Source organism: Glycine soja, chromosome 17 (assembly GCF_004193775.1).
Source record: "Glycine soja cultivar W05 chromosome 17, ASM419377v2, whole genome shotgun sequence".
Classification (NCBI taxonomy): domain Eukaryota; kingdom Viridiplantae; phylum Streptophyta; class Magnoliopsida; order Fabales; family Fabaceae; genus Glycine; species Glycine soja.
This window is the reverse complement of record NC_041018.1, coordinates 7,613,427-7,636,102: the sequence shown is the minus strand read 5'-3', so window position 1 is coordinate 7,636,102 and position 22,676 is coordinate 7,613,427. Positions and strand designations below refer to the sequence as shown.

General features: G+C 32.0%; 3 protein-coding genes across 5 annotated transcripts; 1 reads left to right on the top strand and 2 right to left on the bottom strand.

Moving 5' to 3' along the window:
* The first annotated feature begins 2,101 nt into the window (after positions 1–2,101).
* Positions 2,102–4,104, top strand: LOC114393333 (homeobox-leucine zipper protein HAT5-like). The gene is made up of 2 exons (XM_028354630.1): positions 2,102–3,053; positions 3,397–4,104. The coding sequence occupies exons 1-2, from the start codon at positions 2,544–2,546 to the stop codon at positions 3,874–3,876; spliced, it is 990 nt and encodes a 329-aa protein (XP_028210431.1). The 5' UTR covers positions 2,102–2,543; the 3' UTR covers positions 3,877–4,104.
* Positions 4,105–9,446: 5,342 nt separating this feature from the next.
* On the bottom strand, positions 9,447–13,119 carry LOC114394143. 2 transcript variants are annotated; one of them, XR_003662647.1, is made up of 6 exons: positions 12,673–13,119; positions 12,399–12,532; positions 11,910–12,057; positions 11,707–11,813; positions 11,456–11,604; positions 9,447–9,636 (listed from the first exon to the last, which is right to left on the bottom strand). XR_003662647.1 is itself a non-coding variant. In XM_028355746.1 (5 exons), exons 1-5 carry the CDS (start codon positions 12,944–12,946, stop codon positions 11,563–11,565), a joined length of 705 nt encoding a protein of 234 aa, XP_028211547.1. In that variant the 5' UTR covers positions 12,947–13,119; the 3' UTR covers positions 11,327–11,562. The 2 variants fall into 2 exon arrangements, 1 of the variants encoding a protein (XP_028211547.1); XM_028355746.1 differs by lacking the exon at positions 9,447–9,636 and having other exon boundaries at positions 11,327–11,604.
* Positions 13,120–13,986: 867 nt separating this feature from the next.
* LOC114392498 (LRR receptor-like serine/threonine-protein kinase FEI 1) lies at positions 13,987–18,575 on the bottom strand. 2 transcript variants are annotated; one of them, XM_028353657.1, is made up of 13 exons: positions 18,289–18,575; positions 17,891–18,029; positions 17,718–17,789; positions 17,564–17,635; positions 17,382–17,453; positions 17,199–17,270; positions 17,039–17,110; positions 16,472–16,578; positions 16,178–16,351; positions 15,744–16,079; positions 14,964–15,218; positions 14,582–14,715; positions 13,987–14,486 (listed from the first exon to the last, which is right to left on the bottom strand). In XM_028353657.1, exons 1-13 carry the CDS (start codon positions 18,371–18,373, stop codon positions 14,265–14,267), a joined length of 1,812 nt encoding a protein of 603 aa, XP_028209458.1. In that variant the 5' UTR covers positions 18,374–18,575; the 3' UTR covers positions 13,987–14,264. The 2 variants fall into 2 exon arrangements, with proteins under 2 accessions (XP_028209458.1, XP_028209459.1); XM_028353658.1 differs by having other exon boundaries at positions 15,744–16,076; positions 18,289–18,574.
* Between the last annotated feature and the right edge of the window lie 4,101 nt (positions 18,576–22,676).

Below are 22,676 nucleotides of genomic sequence, written 5' to 3'. Positions count from 1 at the left end.
CTATTTAGGGTGGGTTACAATCTTTCCTACGGTGCAATCTTTGTTGTGACTATTATTTTATAACGTAATTGGCCTATTGACTCAGTTGATTAGAGCGCCGTGTTAATAATGCGAAAGTCACAGGTTCAATTATTGCATGGATATCAATAGTGGGCTTACGGATTGTCAATCCGTATTGAACTTACCAATTTATAATTTGTATCAGCTTTACAAAAGGGCAGTATTAGAATTGCCCATCTTGTGCTAGGTGTAACAGTAATTTGCTGGGTGTGTAAAGTAATGCCCAAATGTGGTTGTTACTTCCTGCACCTCCAAGTTGTTTTCTGCATCCTTTCTAGAATATCTTTTTACCTTTCAGTCATTTTGGAAGCCAAAAAATAAATGCATTCCAATATGTAATTTTACATTTCGGATTTATCATTCCATAAGGCATAAAGGAGGTGCAGAAAGCAATAGCCTCAAAATGTAGATCTAAGTTCAGACCATGAGTCAACATAAGACCTTTTTAATCTTTCCGAAAGCAGCCCAATATGATTTCTCTCCCTTCATCTTGTTCGGAGAGTTCTTCGTTGACTAAGTAAAACTCCAGTGTATTAAAACAATATTTTAGTCTTGATTTGATAAGTATATTAATATGGTGTGATATGATTGATAAATAATTTTATTTTTTAAGCATATAGCTATGAGTTCGATTTTTGATTCATATATATGAAAAATTATTTATTGAGAGATATCAAACTTTAAAATAAACCTCAATAAGAAATAATCTTTGGCTTTCCACCTAAAGATACATTGATTCAAAAAAAATTATTATTTTGGGGGATTTAGGGTTAAGTATTATAATATGAAATTGAAGGGAGATGGTGGATCCATGGCCTGTGAAGGTGGCCCAATGAGGCGTGTAGAAGTGGAGACTATAGTGCAGGAAGCAGGAATGGACCAGAGCAGGTGAGATATAAAAAAAAAAAGTCAGAGTAGAAGACGAAAAATATTATAACTTGAGATAGCCCACAGATGTTTCATACGTGTTCCATACGTGTTCACTTCTCTCCGCCTCCAAATTCATGTTTATTAAAACAAATCTTTCTTTTTCCACCAAAAAATAAAATATTTCTTTTTAAGTTTTTGTCCGTTTCCTCTTGCCTAAGAAAGCGACTGATTATACATAAAACTCGTTTGTTTTTTTAGCTTCGTTGTTATCTGTATTGCGATCGAATCCAATGGCTTTCTTCCAGCTCTCAGATAAGAGAAACCATTGATCATACCATTGCTATCACTTAAACGTATATTAACATCAATTTAATTTATCTGGCATAGCAACTTTTTGTTTGATTCATGTATTATAATTAATTTAGTGAATTTAATTTTTTTCTATAATGTTAGTATAAATTTTTTTACATTATCAACTAATTAAATATAATTCTTTAAGTACTTATAAGAGTTAACAATTTTATTGCTTAACAATTTACTAAAGGATGAAAACATGAAAAACACTTGAATTACACGTGCTAATCGTCAGGTACCCACGTCGTAATCAGGAGTGTTAATAATATTAGTTTATCGCATTTTTATATATTTAATTTTTGTTATCTTTACAGGATTTAATAGTTAATGTCTAACCAAAAATAAATATTTAGATTAAAAAGTAGAACAGGAATATAAAATTTTAAATAAAAAACAAAAAAATTCTTTTAATAGATATTTAGTTTTTTTTAAAAATCAAATTTAAAAATAAAATTCCATCTAAAGTCTAATCATTGTCTTAATGAGAAATTTAAAGAATTGATACAATCATATAAAAGATGTATATGGGTATGATCTGGTAAGAGAATTGAGTATTATATATCTAGTAAGAGAATTCGTGTTTGATTTTGATTATGTATAAAAAATTTTGAATCAATATCACATAAAATTAATCTTTAATTCAATATTTTTAATCCAATATTTGAAGAAATTTGTAGTCTCTCGCCTTAAAAAAAAAAAAAAGTATTTATGCTAACCAATGTGAATTGAAATTTGGCAGCAAAAATCCGATGAAATTTATTGTTTTGAAGGTTTCCCACAGTCCACAGAAACTCACGTGGTCTGATCTAGCCATTGAGAGAAGAGAAAAATATCAGAAGCAACGTTGGTATGAAAAACCAAGTAAACCATAAACATGGTACTACACAGTGAGTCAATGAAAGGGCATCATAGTAAGTGGACACTCCCTTCCCATCTAAGCTTCTTATTATAAACCCAAGGCAGAGTCTCCTCTTTCTCCGAACTCCAAAACACAAACAAAAACTCCCGTTTTCTCTCTCTGTTTTTCCATGGCCATCTGATCAAACTTTTCTTGATTCTCTCTCTCAGTTTTTGCTATTCTGAGTGATGGGTATGCCCTGCCGCTGTTCCCACACCTCCCACATCACTGAAATCATCATCACCAGCTTCTTCCGCCACAAGTCTTAAATTACAACAATTTCCCTCAATTATTCATCAACCAACCACCTTAATAGCCTTTTCCAATGGTTCCTTAAAGATCCAACTTGGTCGGAGTAAACATGGCGGCTAGTGGAAGTTCCTTTTCCAACATCACTAGCTTCCTTCGCAACCAACAACCCTCTTCCCAACCTCTCGATTCTTCTCTCTTCCTCTCTGCTCCTTCAATTTTTGTTTCAGGTTCGAGATCCATGGTGAGTTTTGAAGCAGAAGGAGGGAAGGGGTGTAACGGCTCCTTCTTCCGCGCGTTTGACATGGACGACAATGGGGACGAGTGCATGGATGAGTACTTTCATAAACCCGAGAAGAAGCGTCGTCTCTCCATGAACCAGGTTCAGTTTCTGGAGAAGAGTTTCGAGGAGGAGAACAAGCTTGAACCGGAGAGAAAGACCAAGCTTGCCAAAGACCTTGGTTTGCGGCCACGGCAAGTTGCTATTTGGTTCCAGAACCGTCGAGCTCGCTGGAAGACCAAGACGCTGGAGAAGGATTACGAGGCTCTGCATGCAAGTTTTGAGAATCTTAAGTCCAACTATGACAGCCTCCTCAAGGAGAAAGACAACTTAAAAGCTGAGGTAATTAAAGAACAAAATTTAGATACAGTTTTTTTGAGTTCTTTTAAGTCCTTCTTTTGTTAGAATTGGAGTTTCATCTATTTTTTCTTTGTCGGACTCGAATCCGATCCCTCATGGCTGTTGTCTTATGACAATTATCATAGGATATGCAATTTCATCTTTGATATCATAACTTATCAGAATTGGAGTTTCACCTTAATGATATAGCCTATACATTAATGTAAATTTTGTACATAAGTTACTGTTGAATTTCATGTCTATATTAATATTTTAATACAAATTTGATCACTTTCTTTTTTTGGATGACATGTTATAATTTGTGTGATGTTTTTGAATGAATTAGGTGGCGAGCCTCAATGAGAAGGTGCTTGCAAGAGGGAAACAAGAGGGGCACATGAAGCAGCAGGCTGAAAGTGAAGAAGAAACAAAAAGATTATTGCATTTGCAGGAACAGGAACCACCCCAGAGGCTTTTACTGGAATCAGTTTCGGAGGGAGAAGGATCCAAAGTCTCTTCTGTTGTCGGGGGTTGTAAACAGGAAGATATCAGTTCAGCCAGGAGTGATATTTTGGATTCAGATAGTCCACATTACACCGATGGAGTTAACTCCGCACTGCTAGAGCATGGTGATTCTTCTTATGTGTTTGAGCATGATCAATCGGATATGTCACAAGATGAAGAAGATAACCTCAGCAAAAGTCTCTACCCTTCGTACCTCTTTCCCAAACTTGAAGAAGATGTGGATTACTCCGACCCGCCTGAAAGTTCTTGTAATTTTGGATTTTCTGAGGAAGATCACGCCCTTTGGACCTGGGCATACTAAGTTTTCTTCCATGTTCATGTGTGTGTTTGTGTCATATGTTTTTTTAGTAATTAGTATTTAGTATTTGCACTTTTTGTCCAGGCTTCAAAAATGGCTATAGCTTTAGCTTTATCAGGAAAGAAATGTTTGTTTTCTTTTTGCCTCATTTTGTTAGTACTTGTAATCAAACTGTTGGTTCCAATGTAATTAAATAATGTCTTCTCGTTGAGAATGTAACTATGGATTTCATTTAATTTCACTAAGAAATTCAAATAAGAAACTTGATGAAATGGGGAAAAAAAAAATGGAAGCCAATTGCTTGGTAGAGTGGAAAAGATTGAGGCCTATAGTATTTATACTATTTAAGATGACTATGATTCATTGATTCTTCTTCACTTGGGTTCTGGACTTCTGGGTCCATGTTGTTTTGATTGGTAAGCAACCCTGCATGACGAAGTTGACTTGCTTGCACCTTTGCAATACTTTCCTAGTTGAGAGCATTTAAGTTTTGTGACAGAAGGGGTGTCACTTTCACTATGAATTGGACAAAAATGGCCACTCTCCATTGGATGAGGATCACCGACTTCTCTTCTCATTTATGTGCTTGATTCCTGAAATTTTTTTCCCATGAGTGATGATATCAAGAATATTTGTGAGAACCTTAGCATTTTAGAACATTTCTTTTAGCCAAAAGGATATGTTTTTCTTTTCATTTTAGAACATTTTTAGTTGAGAACATTTCTTTTATAAGGTTATGCCTTTTGTGGAGAATTTTGTCCGTAGTTGGAGGAATTAATAATTCATATGTTATTTCATCTTTAACATTTTTTTCTTTCCTCGTTCGTTAGCTTATGGAAATAATCATATCTGTTGAAACGAGAGTAAATTATTACACCAAGTCACCAACTCCTTTTGTGATTTGAAAGTTTTATAATATAAATGTTTTTATTATTGTTTTCGAAATTTAAAATTCAGTGTTTATTTAATTTTTTTCAAGACACTATATGAAGTGGCTGTATATTAATATATTCTTGAAGATATGTGGTTGATCGAGGTGATAATCTCTCTTAGTTCTTTTCATGATTAATCTTATCTAAAGTAATATGTAGATGATTATTTATGCAATGTTTAGCAGAAAGATTCTAATTTTCCATTCGACAAGTGAAATGCTAAAGCAAATAAACGAAAAAAGTAAAATATTATAATCTCGATGGAAATAATGAATATCAGTCACATGTTTAAACTTAATATTTTAAGGAATAACAAGACCTTTGTGATTATCAACGAAAGTTATAAGCAAGGGAGCGACAAAAAGGAAAAATTAGCGTAAGGAAAATGATGTTTAAAATAAGATCTGAAGGATAATGAGAAAGTTAATACTATCTTAATCTTTCGTCTCTTTTACTGTTTCTTATCAATTGTGATGTTTCTCGTTTTTTTTGCGAGTAACGTTAGTTACATGACTTTAGTTCGTAATACTTGGTGGTTTTTTTTAGACTCAAATACTTGGTTAATAAATATTGAAATGCTAAAAAAATCCCTGTTAAAATTACGGGTCTAATGATGATGATGATGATATTAAATATGAATATTTTGAATACTAACCCAGGTTAGAGAATAGCACGTTATCTGTAGCGGCGTAATTGATATTGGTGGCTGAGAATGCTTGCAATAAGGGTCAAGCAGTGGCGTTAATTATCAATTTAATTGATATTTGGAAGGAAGTTGCGTGAGGAAAGGTCCATTCACAAGATGCCACACGCCCTGCCTCCTCAAAACGCAAAGCGTCTTTTCTTTTTTTAATTATCACTGCACAGTATTTTCTACATGAATAATCTTTCACACAAAACTTTACTGATCACTTTTTAATAGAATTTTTTAATTTGATTATTTTTTCCACTAAATTTGAATTTAAAACTAAATATTTCAATTTTATTCAAACTAAATACAAATATATAATAAATAAAATTAATTTTTAAATGATATGATTTATATTTAAATATTTTTAATGTAAAATTAAATTGGAAATAAAATTTAATATAAATATTATAGTCTAATGTAAAAATTATTTTAAATTCTAGACTTATAATTAAATCTAATTTTTTTATATAAAAATGAATTTTTAAAATTTTCTCTAAAATAACTATAAACTCATAGACAATTCTATAAGTCAAATAGATTAAAATTGTGTTTAGAAGGTATGAAAAAAGAAGTAATACACAAAAATATTTATACTTTATTACGTGAGATTCATAATTTTTTAAAAAAATCTTTTATTTTTTTCTTTTTTATTTCTGTGCTCTAAACCAAACATATTAAAGTGGATGTAATATACGTTTCCTACCAACCAACCAGGTCAACCCCACCAAACACCATATTGTGATCACGTGTACGGCCATGATGATACCGCGTGTCATATTTTTTTCTTTGGTCAAACAAAAAAAAAGGCAAAATCAAGAGGTGCAAGCAAGATTAAGAGCAACCACACCAAATGCCTTCACAAACTCCGCAGTGGAATCTACACATCGTGCTGGGTCCCACCTGACGTTGACCTCTCCCGCAACGTGGCTTTTAATCTGTGATCATATTAAACTCAGAAAATAATTTATTATTTGTAAATAATAATTTACAAATACCCAAAAGATAAACATGATTAATACTCTAAATAGTACTAGTAAATATTAGTAGTACAATGTATGTAGACTTAAATATAAAAATGTTTATTAATACAAAGGTAAAGTGTGCGAATTGAATACATTTTTACAAGTACTAAAATTCGTCTGACTGTAGCTTGTTTTTGAAATGATAACCAATATTTTTTTTAGAGATCACATATATTCTTGTAAGAAGACCATTTTGTTCAAACAGAAGGATTTATTATAGCCAATAAATTTATCACCGAATAACTAATATAACTATATAGATAATTACATACTAATTGATGAAAATGGTGGTTATGATTTTGTTTTGGGTAAGGTCGTACATATATTTTAAGGTACAATGAGTAAATATGTTCATTTATTTTATATAACAAGATCTCGAACTAAAAATTATAAATTTCATTTGTAGATATTTTTTAAATAGCTTAGATTTATAAAAACGAATGGATAGATAATGGATACACGAATTTATACAGGGAAGAATGGAATCATAACGTTTACCGAAAAAGAAATGAAGGAATAAAAAACACATGACAAGACGGAGGGCCAGGAGCAACATATCTGGCATTGATTTATGGTGCAATTTTTTTGTTTCAGTTTATAGAATAATAATGATAATAATAAAGGAAAAGAAATATAAGATGATTGATTATTGAAAGAGATAGCTAAGCTTGAAATGTGATGAGTGTGGGTCAGGATTCAGGATTCAGGGATACAACACGATCAGTTACAAAAATTTTAAACTAGCAATTTCCATTACCAAGGGACAAGTAATTGAAACTTGAAAGTAACTAGTTAAGAGACAAAGGAAGAGAGTGACATGGGGCACAGGGAAAGAATTAGAAAGCTGTCATATGCAGTAATTAAAGAGATAGTGGTACAAAACAAATATGGATGAACATAAGAGGTTGTGGATGCTTTGAGGTGTAGGTGTTTTTAATTTTTAATTTAAAAAAAAATTCAATCAAATTTTAAAGTATTTTAATTTAAATTAGAATTGAATACAACTTTTTCCTTTTATACTTTCTCATTTTGGTAGAACTAAGTGTATAATTTAAGAAAATATTTTTCTTAAAATAATTGGTTCTTTTTAAAAGACTCTGCTGAGAAACTAAAAAAACAAATAATTATTTCTGTAAAATAAATTTAACAAAATACGTACTGAATTAGTATCATGAAGTAAAGTTGCCTTCTAAAATAAATAAATAACAACTTTTGTTACTAATTTAATTAAATATATTATAATGTAATTTATGAATAATAATAATATATGTTCAAAAATAGTTCCCACGTTTAACGTTAAACATGACATTACACGTATAAGTTGGACCCACTGTAACGTTGTTTGCCTTGCCAGTGCTTCGTGACAGTGTCCTCTTACCCACGCCCAGCCCGCGATGGTCTCACTGAGGGAAGTGTTGTATATAAAAAAAAAAAATGAGAGAAGTTATTTTTTTCTTATAATTTAACGTCTTTTAAAAAATAAATATATTTTTGGATAGATAAATAATTAAGAAATTTATTTAAGAATTGTGAATTTTAACTAAAAATTAAATTAAGCTTAACTGTGCTTTTAATTCCACATGTTTAGACTGTGTTTGATTTTACTCTTTCAATTTTTTTAAGAACCAATTACATCATCTTTTTTCTTAAAAAGAAAACAAAATTTATATATTTTTTATTAGTTCAAAGTTGTTAAGTTATTAAATTTGATGTGTTTGATAAAATTAATTATTTATCTAGTTGATAAGTGTACTTTTAGATTAAAATATATAGTTTAAATATTTTATTAAAGATGAAATGTTTTATTGAAAATAAAGAAATGTTATAATTAAAATGAATAGTATCATATTAAAGGAGAATTTTTATTATTTTAAAATGAAGAAAATGATAATTAAATAGAATTTTATAAATTACTTCACATTGGTGTAAAATAGCATTTAAAAAAACGCTATAAGTTGTTAAGAAAATTTATTTTACCAAACGTACATACTTTTTGTCAAAGAAATTAAATTTATAAGTTAATGTTAGGTAAATGAATTAATAGTAATTAAAATAATAAAATGACTTAACAAACACACTATTGATAGGGGTCCTCAATAACAAAAGTGAGAGCTTAATTTTCTTAAAACAGATATTTTAAGGCATGAACTGTTCCAATTTTAGGCAGCGAAACCTTTTAACTTGAGAATACATGTAAAAGATTTGCATGTACTTCATAAAAAAAGAGCTCAAATTTCATATATAATAACTAATTACGTATGCCATATATTTTACAGTAAAAAGAAGATGCTATATCTTAAAAGAACATAATTGTTTTGGAGTTGGGATATGCCTTCGTGCGGATCAAGGAAACTTCACCAAAGCTATAACAATGTTGTTTTTGGGATTGCCAGAACCGAGAGAAGCAGAAGCCATGACATTGCTGCAAGCGCTTCATTGGATCTCAGACATGAATATTTCGAGTATTAATTTTGAGCTTAACTGTAAAAATGTAGTTGATGGGATTAATTCACTTTCAAAATGAATCATATATGGATTGCCATTGTCTGTTGATTTAAGTGTAAAATCATGCTTTCAATTTTGTAAAACTGAGTGATGAATTTTACTGAGAAGCTAGGATTGCAAGATCACATGCTAGCATCCAACTTTTTTATTATATTCCACATTGTATTTATTCACTTATCTTAAATAAAATGCAGTAAGTTTTTTCCTTTAAAAAAACCAATTATAAGTGTACAATTTTTTATATAAAAAATTTTATGAGTTAAATCTATGCGTTTGGTTCCACTTCCATAGTGCAAGTTTACTTGTATATTGACGTCAAAATCTTCAATTTAACACAAAAGCAAGTAATTTAAACTTCAAAATTGATGCACCTTGCAAGTTACAAGTCCTTAACACTCAATCAAACACAAGATAAAAAGAAAAAGAAAAAAGAAGAATTGGAGCTCATACTATATATTTTTTAAAATACAAATATAAAGACAAATAATACACGAACTCTATCCATTAGCTCATGTTCATGCATCATCCGTGGGCTCCCCTTGTCGTGCATCATCTTAATATGCATCGCATTAACTCAGCTTTGTGCTTTGGCATAGTTTGTTCCTTTTCTTTCCTGGTTTAGACAAACTAGAGAATTAATGCGTACAGATTAACTAGTGTTTCAAGAAGTCGTTGTAGAGACAAATTTCACTTGAGAAATGACACCCTAATGATTGGAATTTTTTTACCCAATTAACAAGGGCCGCAATATTGCTATTTGAGATATTAAATATAATTGTGACCCACTAATCGAGTGTTTATGCAATTAAAAACACGGAGAAGTGAATGACTGATGTTTAAGATCCCACTTTAAACAACGTTACATCACAATTGGCACATTACATTACATTACATTACAGAATCCGATATCGTTCACGAACCTTAACACCAACCACCCATTTTTGGTGCAACAGAACAGAATCAAGACCCATTTTCACTCAGTCAAATATGTTCCACTGTGGTCGCTGCAGGTGTCCCAAAATAAATAAAGCCAGTTTATGTGTCGTGTGTTTCAACTTTTAGGAGACCATGGCACGGGTGCAGTATTTGGGTTAGTGGGTTATTGGTTGTGGTCCCTTTAGCTTTTATCATTCAACTGTTCTTCTGCTTTGCTTCTGTTCAATTTGCACGGGTATCGGATAAACATTGGCAATATGCTTGTATGCTATTTGCCATTAGCCAATCCAAGATACAAGAATAGTTTGTATTCATATTTACATTAAATCAAAATTCAATTCTTAGAATTTATTTTTAATATGGAGGGAGAGTTTCTCGTCTATACTGATCCTAAAAGACTCAAACAACAGCATTGACTCCAATAAATGATTCATTTGGTTTAGACAAAAAATATTTTAAAAAATCAATAATCATACAATTAAATTCATATTTTTTTTTCTCCGAGGATACTCCCCTAACCGACAACAGGAACCATACTTCTACAACATATTTTAAAAGCTCAGTTATCTATCAATCATGTTGAATCTCATTTATATTCTAATTAAATTCAAACTCTTATATATAGCTATTTCTTTAGAGTATAAAATATTTCACTAGAACCTTACATCGTTCCTTCTTTACAACTATATGTTTAGAATACCTTATATATAAATTAGTTTACTTTAAAATTTACTCTATTTTTAGGAAATTCTAAAATATATTTTAATATAACTTCCTTTAGAAAAAACAAAATCGAAGAGAATTATTTCCCTGGCAACGAGCCCAAAAGTACAAAAGGCAGTAATCATAATCCCGTAATGTTACTGCCATTGAAGGCCTAAAGAGTACGCAAATAATCTTTGTTTTTTTTTTTCTTCTTCTAATGATTGTTGGGCTGTTGACTGGCTGGCATGCGGGTTCCCATTAAGCCCATTAGCGTTGACGTTATTGGAGGCTGTTACTTCCTGCATCTCCAAGTTGCATCCTAAACCCCCCTTTTTAGCTCCCAGAATGATCAATCCAAAATGAAAAATTACATTCCGAAATGCATCCCTTTTTTGGCTTCTGGAATGACCAATCTAGAAGATAAAAAAAAAATTCTGAAAAGGGTACAGGAAACAACTTGGAGGTGCAGGAAGCAACAGTAGTTATTGGATCAATTCTTATGCTAGGCGTTCCCATTTGGCACAATCACTGGCTTTCCAAGAATGACGAGAGACAAATACTCTGCCTTCCTTGACATTGAGCCATTGACTGATGATGCTTTTAGATAATGTAATATACTAATGTGTTATTCACTGCCTTCCTTAATATATGTTAGCCTATGATGATTTAGATCCCATGCATGTATATTATTTGGCTTTGGACAGTGTCTAATATAGGAGACACTAATTGATATACAATGTTTATAAGTCCAGGACAAATTCATTTTTGGTTGGAGAATGCTCTTTACTTACAATTATATTTATGATTCTGATCAAAGAATGTTCCTTGGCTCTTCAGCAAATTAAATTAGTAGAGACAGCAGAAGAGATGTATCAACTATCAATGTGCATAGCAGCGTTCAAAATTTGAAATTTTTCTTCAAGTATACAACCACCTCTTGCTGAAAAAACAGTAGGGGTAGGTCTTCCAATTAGCAAACATGCAGTGAGTAACTCATTTTGGGAGACATGTATGTATTTTATGAGTATAGTAGATTCCTTACCACCATCGTAAGCAGAGTGCATGCTGCTGCCCCAGGAAACAAAGCATACCAGAAATTCAAGTGATGGAACTTAGGACCATCAATGAAAAGCAATGGCATGCTTGCAGCTGCATATATCATTGGAATATAAAGTTAACCAGCTAAATTTGGAAGCTTAGTGAGTAGATTCAAACGGCAACAAAGTAACATCGAAGCAAAAAAACCTGGTGGATGAACAGAGTTTGTGATGATCATGTAAGCAACGGAGGCCGCAATACTAGCACTCCTGGCCAGCCATCCGGGTCCAAATATTGTCAATGCCAGAACACCAATTGCAGCACAGCCTATTTGGGCCATAAACACATTGTACTTCTGCACAATCACATGAGGCTGATTTAGTTCTCAATTAAGAATTAAAATAATGAGAGAGAATTGTAATGCATGAAGATTTGCATAGCAATAGCTAAGATTGTTTTTTGGGTGATTTTATTTTTTTGTCTACCAGTGTTCTCTATATAAAAAAAAGTATTTTTTTATGACCTCAAGCAAACAATCTAAACTTCCATATTATTAGGCCTACCATAGTGGATAAACAAGAAGAGTAAAATAAATTGTTTTTTGAATTGTAATTAACGTTTGTAAGCCTTTATAATACCTGAAAATGTTAGTAGAAAACAAAAATTAGATACTGCATTGAATTGATTATGTTATACCCGGGCAGTAGGAGCTGTGGGTGTGGCAAAGAGGATAGTAGAAACAGCCCCAAATGGCGCAAATGCGATTGAGAGTCCTTTTGGTGCCAATAACTGATCCATCTTTCCCAATATTGCCATTGCCGCAAATGCCCCTGTTCATTTATATAAATACATGTATAGTTAGGATGTACCTAATCTCATTAGGGAGATCCTAACTTATTCGAATTCTAATTTCTAATTCAAAGGGTTGCTCTGCCCCAGGAAAAGAAAAGAAAAAGAGGAGGAAACTAACCAGCAGAGGGCCAAAGAATGTCACTGAGGGAAGGAGTGGAAGGGGCTTTGACAGGTTTCCAATCATCCCATATGGAAGGTGAAGCAACGTTGCTAGATGCCACAATCCCATGTCCTCTTCTCCTTCCTTTATGATTACTATCCAACACCAATCCCTTGTGTTTGATAAAGGTGTTAAAACACAAGGAAGAAAATGGTGGTGGTAGTAATAATGGGACCATATAGTTGGTGCCAATATAACCAACACCAACAATTCCAGATGACATTTGACTCATTTCTCAACTCTTCCTTCAATCGTTGATAATTGATCGCTTAAATTCTCAAAGTCCCTCTATCATATGACGGACAGGGTCAGGAGCCTTTGAAGAGGCCCAAAGGACGCCCATTAAGAACACCCAAGCTACTGCTAATAAACGAGGTTTTCTTTCTCTTTCCTTAATACTTTACTCTAACGACCTATAACTTTTGCATTAAATTTTTTAAACACCCTACTATGTACAAGACAAAATCTTATCTCATCCACCACCACTAGTGTCAACTGATTCTCAAATAATGACTATAAGCCCAAGTTTCAGATTAACTTTTATTCTTGGAAATAAATAGTTTTTATTTTAATTTCTCTCATAAAATAATGTTAATTAGTATTTTTTTTATTCCAAAATAAAAGTGCATTACTAGTAAAAAGTAATTAAATACAAAAAATAAGAATTTAATTTAAATATACTAACAGTATATTTTTTTTGCACTATCGTATAAGCATAACCATAAAATACAATGCATATAATTAAAATATTAACTTTTACAATGATTACTTTTAAAAGTGGTTATGATGATTCAAATTTGATTAACAGTGTAAGTTATTACACTAGCACTATGTGAAAATTAAACTCAATGTTTATTACAATTTTAAAAACAGATACCACGAGATGCTAAGGTACAGCCTTTCAACCAATTTGCCCAAAAATTTAAAGACTCCAATCAAACTTTCCGAGGAAAGTTTTATGAAAGAGAATTTTGTTTCTTTCAGCACAAACTCGGTAGCGGTGTGAAGTGAATTTAATGCAAACAAGACATTTATGAACTCAAGTTCATCTTGATATTCAGAATGGTAGGGATTCAAGTTTGTAGTACTAGGGGTCAATTTTATTAGGCATTTCTTAACCGATAGAAACGATAATAAACTCGCTTTGTGAAGCACCATAAAGTAGTACATGAAAATGAAACTATTCTGGCTCGTTGTTGATTAATGGTATTTCATGAAATTGTTGTCCAATTGAACAAAATCAACAAATAGTTGGAAAAGAAAATGATGAGATTTCATAGCAAGAATGGAGGTCATTCCAATTATCAAAACCCACTGCAAAGTCAAGTTGTCCCTTTACTTCTTGAAGGGGGGGGACAAGTAGTTCAGACAATTGACAAATCTATTCACAAGAGGTTGTAGCACATTTGCTGCAAAAATAATCTACAAAGCCACTCAGAAAGGGTAAGAAACACCAACAAAACAGTTAGGCAGAGTACAAGAGACACATCGTAAATCCCTTGGTTGCAGTGGAACTTGCAATGACATCCAGGATAGGATCATTTTTGTCATTAATGATCTGAATGAGACTCGTAAAACTCGCTGGGGCAAGGAGACATAACCTCCTGTTCCAGCAACTGCAACACCTGGTTCATCGATGGACGATCGTCTGCATTTCCATCGGTGCATCTTGCAGCCAGCTCAAGAATTACTTCAAGAGTTCCTGCATCTGCATCGGTGCATCTTTTGTCAACCACATCCTCTAATCGGTTTTCTCTCAGTAATGTGTTCATCTGCAAATGATTGCCAAAAGTTTAGTACATTATGTTTGAAAAACTTTCATGTGTTACAAAGAGAGATTTGCATTGAATGAGTTAAAAAAGCTTACCCAACCAACCACATTTAACCCTCTTTTTACAAAGGAAGGATCTGTTGGCCTCTTTCCAGTTACAAGTTCCAGCAATAGAACTCCAAAGCTATATACATCCGACTTCTCAGTTGCTCTCCCACTTTGTAGATACTCTGGTTGACATATAAACAATAAAGTAAAACATCAATCATTCAGTTGTTTCCCTTGATATATTATCGAATAATATATTTAGAAAAGCACTTGATATGTACTTTTTCACATAACTAATTAGCATATCATTCTGGCTCTCTTTTAAGCGCATTTGACATAGGTCAGTTGTAACTACCAAGATACCAAGAATGAATGGGATACGGTCACTTTGCACCCAAAATCCCAAAAGTACTAAATAGTAAATACATACCTGGTGCCAAATAACCAAATGTGCCAGCAACCACAGTGGTAACATGGGCCTCTTCATCAACCAAAAGCTTTGCAAGACCAAAATCAGATATATGAGGCTCCATGTTTTCATCAAGGAGGATGTTGCTGGATTTTATGTTACAATGAACAACTTTTGGGCTGCATTCATGGTGCAGGTATGCCAAACCCTGGGCAGAACCAAGAGCTATCTTTAGGCGATCACTCCAATTCAGTAGTTGCCTTTGTCGAGTATTTTCTGAAGAAAGGAATTCCGAACAATTAGAAAAGTGCACAGCTAAAGGACGAATCATCATAAATATATAAAATAGACATAAACCTCCCACCCTTCAAGAATTTTCCCAATAAAGTTGAATTTGTGTGAGCTTTTGGCCGAATAGTTGATCATTTTCTTACACATTTGGGAACACTGATTAATGTTACACTACAAGTGCAAGTTTGAAAGTGAATATTTTTTAAATAAAGAATCACTTATTTTTAAAACCTCTCTTAGGAAGCTAGCAAAATTAAGTAATAAACTGAACCAAACACGCACTAAAGCCTTAATGTAATTGTTGCTCTTAGTACACTTGCTAAGTGTTGCTAATCATTAAATTAATTCTTGCAGGGGTTATGAGGTTGGCTAGGTTATAAAGGGAGAAGGGAGGGGGAAGGGGAACAAATGAGAGTACCCATGAAAGAGAGCCTACCGCCTAAATTTCATTGTACAATGTTCCAAGAAAACAGTTATTCCTAATTCAGTGCATATTAAAATGAATCATACCATGCAAGAGATCATCTAAGCTGCCTATGGCCAAATAGTCATAGATAAGGAGCCTCGAAGAAGGGAGCCTGCAGTAACCACGCAGATTTACTAGATTTATGTGATTGATGCTCCCCAAGATTTCTAGTTCCCTTTCAAACACTTGATCAGACCCTTCACAACTTCGATCAATCTGTTTAACAGCAAATGTACCACAATCATTCATCACCATCCGGTAAACTGTACCAAATCCTCCTGATCCTACTATATCCTCTTCATCAAGAGACTCTAGCTTCTCTATGATCTCAGATGATGTGTATGGCAGATCACCATGGAAGGTAATAAGTTTTGTGCCTGCTAAAGATTATATTAGCAATTTATGAAAAAGAGGAGATTGTCTTTTCTTTTTTCCTTCTAATAGGAGATTGTCAAATTTGAAACACTACTGTTCTTACTTGCTTTTGGATCAGCTTGTTTCTTGACTTCAGTGTATCTCTTTGCTGCTCGTTCCTTCTTTGATAACAAACGAGTCCAGAGGAATGAAAGGATTATGACAAGTGCGAGACCCAAAATTGCCATTGCTCCAATTAGCACCCCCTTCATGTAATGTGAAGGCCTTTTGGTAGGGACTGCATATATTGAAATGTTATTATCTTACATATGTCAACCATGATTCTTAATATGTATATCGGTAATAAATCCAGTAAATCAGATAGCATTAAGAAATCAAATCCAAGTATATGACTTGCCTGCAGCTTCATCACTTTCAGCATGTGGTAGCACCACAGGGAAACCAAGTGATGTTCGACATGGCTTTTGGACTTGTCGCCCACAAAGATCTACATTGCCAACAAACCTATTTACAAGCAATGAATTTGTTAATACAAGTACAAATATAATAAAAAAAAACTTGCAGGTCATGGTGCAAATACATTAACAAAATACCAGAGATGATATAGAAAGTTTGAGAAAATCCAAGATTCTCATTATCCAAGTTGAATCACAACAACTGTTGCTGTCTGTAAAAACTTAACAGTCGCAACATGTAAGAAGTATAGAAAGTAGAAGTCCAGAAAAAAAATAAGATATTGAGTTCAATCTTTGCTCCACATTCTTCACCATTCAATTCGAATAATATACAATTAATCATGCACTATTGTTTGATTCCTATGATTTAAACATAACAGTAATCATTTAAGCTTGCAAATATATTAAATTAGCACCCTATTGCAATGCATAAGAAGTGAAAATTATCAGTCTAAAAGGCTACAATGTATCAGCTAAACTACGAGGCTTTATCTGGAAAGAGTACATACGAGTTCTTGTCAAAGGTGCTTAATACTCCAATGTCGGGAATTTCACCAGAGAAGAAATTGGTAGACAAGTTCCTAAGACAAGGAAGGAGGATCAGCATAAACTGAAAGTTGAAGTTATCAATATCATTATGCCACAGCGGTTTAGGCCAAATTGACTTACATAATTTGCAAATGTGAGAGACGGCCAATAGAGGAAGGTATAGCACCTTTCAATGAGTTGCTTGATAAATCCCTGTATTAATTTCCCAAAGAATAATTAAAATGCAGTTGAGAAACAAAAGCTAGAAACATGTTCAAAACATCAGAAAGGAAAAGTGACAAAAAACAAGGGATTAGGAATTACAGTATATTTAAATATGAAAGGTTTCCAATATTTGATGGTATGCCTCCTTGGAAGTAATTACCCCTCAAGTACCTTTAAATACACAATCAGATGAGACGAGTCAGCCTTCAGCATGACATAAAAGCAGTGAACTAATTAGGAAATTGCTAAGTAGTTCATTAGTAGTGAACCAATTCACTTACAGTGCTCTTAGCTCAGTACAATTGGTAAGTTCATTAGGAATGGTTCCATGCAAGCTGTTCTGATGAAGTGCCCTGATTCATTGAATGGAATGAAAATGACAAAAATCATAGATGCTACTTTACCAATGTTAGGAGGAACATGTTTTCTACTTACAATCTCTGTAGTCTGCTGAGCTTACCAATGCTTGGAGAAATAATCCCTCCAAGTTGCATGTATGGAAGATTTCTGAAGAACAAAATACAAACACAAAGTGCCACACTTAGCTGAGAAAGTGAAAAAAAAAAAAAAACATGTAACAGAATGAAGAGCATGTGTTGTTTGCATACATTGAGCGAACTCTTTGTTCATCACCAGGATGACAAGAGATACCAGTCCATGCACAATGAGACTCATCAAACTGTTGCCAGTTGCTCAGAACATTCTTAGTATCATTCAAAGTGCTTTTGATTTCCAACAAGGTCATACCTAACAGATGAATGAAAATCGCTTAAAGTGTGAAAGTTTACAACTTTAAACTCCATTTCTCATATGAAAAGGCACTTCACACAGAGAGAGAGAGAAAGCAAATTAGGTGAAAGGTGAAAATTTGAAAACTAACCCAGAATGCAAAATGCCCCTCCTCCCCCCCACCCCCCCAAATAAACAAAAAAGTAGGAAAAAAAATTCAACACATCATAGAAGAGGAGTTGAAGCAGAAAAACAAAAAGGGGTTCACAGTTCTAACCATCCAGAGTGAGAGCAAGAGAGGAAGGGCAGAAAACTGTCACGATAATCACCAAGGAAATCCATGCAACAGTCCCCATTTCCATTTTCAAAACTCCTCAATCAGATTTGAACTTTGAAGTTCAATGGGTGGAAATGAAACTAGTCACTGAGAGTGTGTCACTTTAAAAGTGATGATTCAGTAGGAAAAGTGTGGTTACCATGATTTTAAGTTTTAACTTTCAAGTTTGAACTCAAAATAACAGTAATAATGAATGGATTTCAAGCAAGAAGATAACAGAGTGCTTTCATCTTACTCCAATATTTTATATTTTATATTGTTTTTGATAAGAATTGCTTCTTTTTTTAATGAAGATGGTGAAAAAGGACAAGTTTTTTGAAAAAATGGTATCAAAAGTGGTGCAGGTTGGAATAGCCGTTGTTCAGAACGAAATTAAAAAATCAAGCTTTTCAACCAGTCGCGTGTATGGGTTTAATGGATACTCGCCAATAAGTCAATTTTTTTGTGATACGTAAGAACCATGTGGATTACACGTGTAGGATGGACAAAAGGGAGTTTTGTAGAATTAGTCAAACTAGCGCGTAGTTTATATTGTCTGAGATGCGCCAGACATGAAGAAGTCGGGGAGATATTGAATGCTATTTCATTTTTTATTTTTTAACAATAATAAAAGGAGCACACATTTATAAATTCATTGATATATGGCGGGATAACGATGGTTTCTATTTTTCGTGGTTCTGCCCGCTTTCTTTTGAATTGTGCACCCAAGACTGAGTTTCATTTCCTAGAAGGAGAGAGAAAAAAAAATTTGAATTATCACTTTCTTTAAGATCAAACAATTCCATCCCATTAAGTATAATGGTATGTATGATAGTATTTATAATATCAAGAATATTATCAAGAATATCAATGAATCCTATTATTATAATAAAAATAAAAATTTAATGATGGAGTCAATTTTATGATTATAAGTTAATTTCATATCGGACCCAATTAAAATGAGATTGTAAAATAATGATGATAAAAATCTTATATTAATTCTTGAAAACTTTCTTTCATTTCTTCTATTTTCTCCTCTAATTAAACAAAGAGTTCCCTAAACAAATAAACTAAACAGAGAGTTTACAACTCATGCTAAAATTGCGTTTGTGAATAATAATAATAATTTTACTTTTTTCTTCGTGTTTGGTTGTCCTAAAGTTGATTCACAAAGTTGTATGTAATAAACTTTACCAAAATAAAGGTAAAAACATTTTTTAAAGGTCTATTTTTATATTTTGAGATTTTTTTTTCATTTTTGTGGAGGTTTTATATTTTTAAAGTCGGAAAAAAATATTTATAAAGATGATGCCGGTGGTACCCGACAAATACATAAGACATAGATCAAGTTATCGGATTGAAAGCAACCTGGTTAAGAGCACGTTTAGAAATTAGATGGAAAATTATTTTTAAGGTAAAAATAATTTTATAAAACAATCAAAATTCTTACTTTTACTTTCTTTTTATTTTTATCAATTAAATTTACATTAAAATATGTGTCCCAATAATTTTAACTATAAATCAAGTATTTATATAAAAAACACTATAAATTAAACATGCACTAAGCTGAATTAATATCTATAAAGATAAATACTAATTAACCCCTGAGATAACAAAAGTACAAAATAGGACAACAGGAGGCAGCAACCACTAAGGCAAACATCCAAATTATAATTAATAAAATTTTGATTGTTCATAAAAAAATTTATATGTTTTAAAATACATATTTTGTTTTGTATATTTATTACTTTGTACTTATATTTAAAATATTATATATTTTTAATAAAGTTATAAATATAATAATGTTTATTTAATTTTTTTAATAAGCATTATCTTATGCTTTTTTTCATCTTTAGTTTTTCTTCTTTTTTTTATAAATAACTAATGTTAGTCATTTCTTTTCTTCACGATGAAAAGGTAAATTAATAATTATGAAATATTATATAAAATATTTTTAATCATTTATATAGCTAATTAAAATTATGTACATATTTAAATAATATATAATTTTTTTTCTAAAGATAATAGTTTTCTAAACAAAGATTTATATAAATTAGAATGATATAAGACATGTGAATATAAATTTGTATGAAAGTATACATAAATATTCATAATTATTATATACATACATATTTATTTTATGCATTTATATACTTTTATTTATATATATATTAAAAATAATAATAATTGTAATATTATAAGAAGTTATATATTGTAAACCTAACATTCGTGTAGAACACAAGTTGCCTCAGTATTTTTAATACATTAAAGTTAATAATAAAGAATATAGTTTGATTAATTATAATGTTGACACCTCAATTCATACATCACAGAAAACCTCCCTTCAATAATATTGATGAACTAAAACAATTAGGAGGGTCAAACCACACCCAAAAGGCTGAAAACTAAGAGAATCTAAAAAAAAAAAAACTCTTATCTGTACCTGGGGAGTTTTTGTTGAAAAAGATAGTGAATAATCCCACCAAGAATAACCAAAAAAATTTGTACAGAAGTTAGTTTGGTCGCATAAGCGTTTTCTTCCCGATAAATACCAGAGATTTTAAAATTAATCTAGCTAGTGTGTTTTATACAATTCATCCGGGGTGTGTAAAGTGACAAATGAACAGGTTTGGGATGACTAAAAACATGAAGAAGCAATCCATAATCAGTCTCCAACCAAAGATGTTCCCAATTGTAGAAAATGGCCTTTCCAATCTCCAAAACAATTGCCATAGTCTCGGCAAAAAAAGTAGTTGAGACATTGTTTCAGAGATTATGACAATTGTTTTGAAATGAAGGTCACTGTTTATAAAAAAAGAAAAAAAAAACAGTTGCCAGCCATACAGGGGCAGCCATGCGTTGCCCCATCTAATCCAAATAACTCTCGGCTGTCTCCACATGACCTGCTTGATGGACTCTTTTTTCCTTAGATGAGAAAGAATAGCAAAATTCTTAATAATTCCAAAGTCTGACATAGAGTTCGTCATGGTACCAGACGATATGTGCCCTGCTAGGTGAATGCTAGCAGAAATATTAGAGATGATTGACCTGAAATTTGCCTAATAGAGTTTTCGAACCTGATTTTGTTCCTTGTAGACCAAATGTTGACAAAGGAAAAATTCATGGCAGCAAGAACCACATCTGAAGAAGCTTGGGAAATGTGACCACAATTGGAGCAATCAGAGACTATAATTGTAGCACTCAGACCAATCAAACTGAAAAGAAGAGAGATCAAAAGGTTTTATAAGTGTAAGATACTCTATAGTTAAAGATGACTTCAAAAAATTAATTGGTATTATCTATATCAATAAGATGTATATATTTTTTTGTAACTTATTACTTATGATAAATAGTCATTTTTGTCTCTCAATTTGTAGAGTACTAACAAATTCAAACTTAAAAATGAAAATTCTAATTTTAGTCCCCAAAAGTGAAAAAAATGCGACAAACTTATTCATCTCTTAACTTTCGTTTATTACCGTCAACAAAAGAACTTACCTGACACACACACATTCTGGGACAAATTTGTCGGTGTTCTACATATTTAAAGATGAAAATAACTATTTATAAAAAAATATAATGTAATATTCATCATCCTTTTTTTTTAATCGTTGCAAACAAAATATTACAATAAACACTTAAAAAGATAGGAAAACAAAAATAAGTTAAAACAAACGTAATAATAAGTATAATATTGATTAATAAGCACAATCTATCTATTATTCTGAAATTTCTAATATGACAGTACCTTACCCAAAACATGAGACTCAAACAAAATTACACAGTCATTAAATTAATCCTTGTTGATGGATTAACAAATGCACAAATGCGTCTCAAGTAGTAAAGTTAAAATCGAAGTCCGAGTATCGTATCTACAAGAACTTTGTTTGTACTTAGGTAGATGAATATTTTATTAAGAAATTTTTTTGGAAAGGTTGTAGAAAATAATAAATTAAATTGCTGAAAATTAAATCAAACAAGAAAAAAAATAAACATTAATTAAGTAAGTACATAAAAGATAAGAAAATTCAATATTATTGTATAAGAAAATTCAAAAGATGAAAATGTTGGGAACTTAAACTACCAGAGCTAATATTTGATGTAATGTTAATGATTTGTTTCTATTTATAATTATTTCAATTTACACTTATATCTACTAGTATACTCTAACTTTGATCCCCTGCATGAAAGAGCCTGATTTATTTATTTTCTCTCTCAAATCCCTTTCCAGAGCTAAAATAGTAAATTGCATTAAGAATAAAGATATATATAAGGCTAAACAAATATCATCTATCCCTAGTGGTAGATTGATATTCTTTAGAAAATAATGTTTTTTAATGTTATCCTTA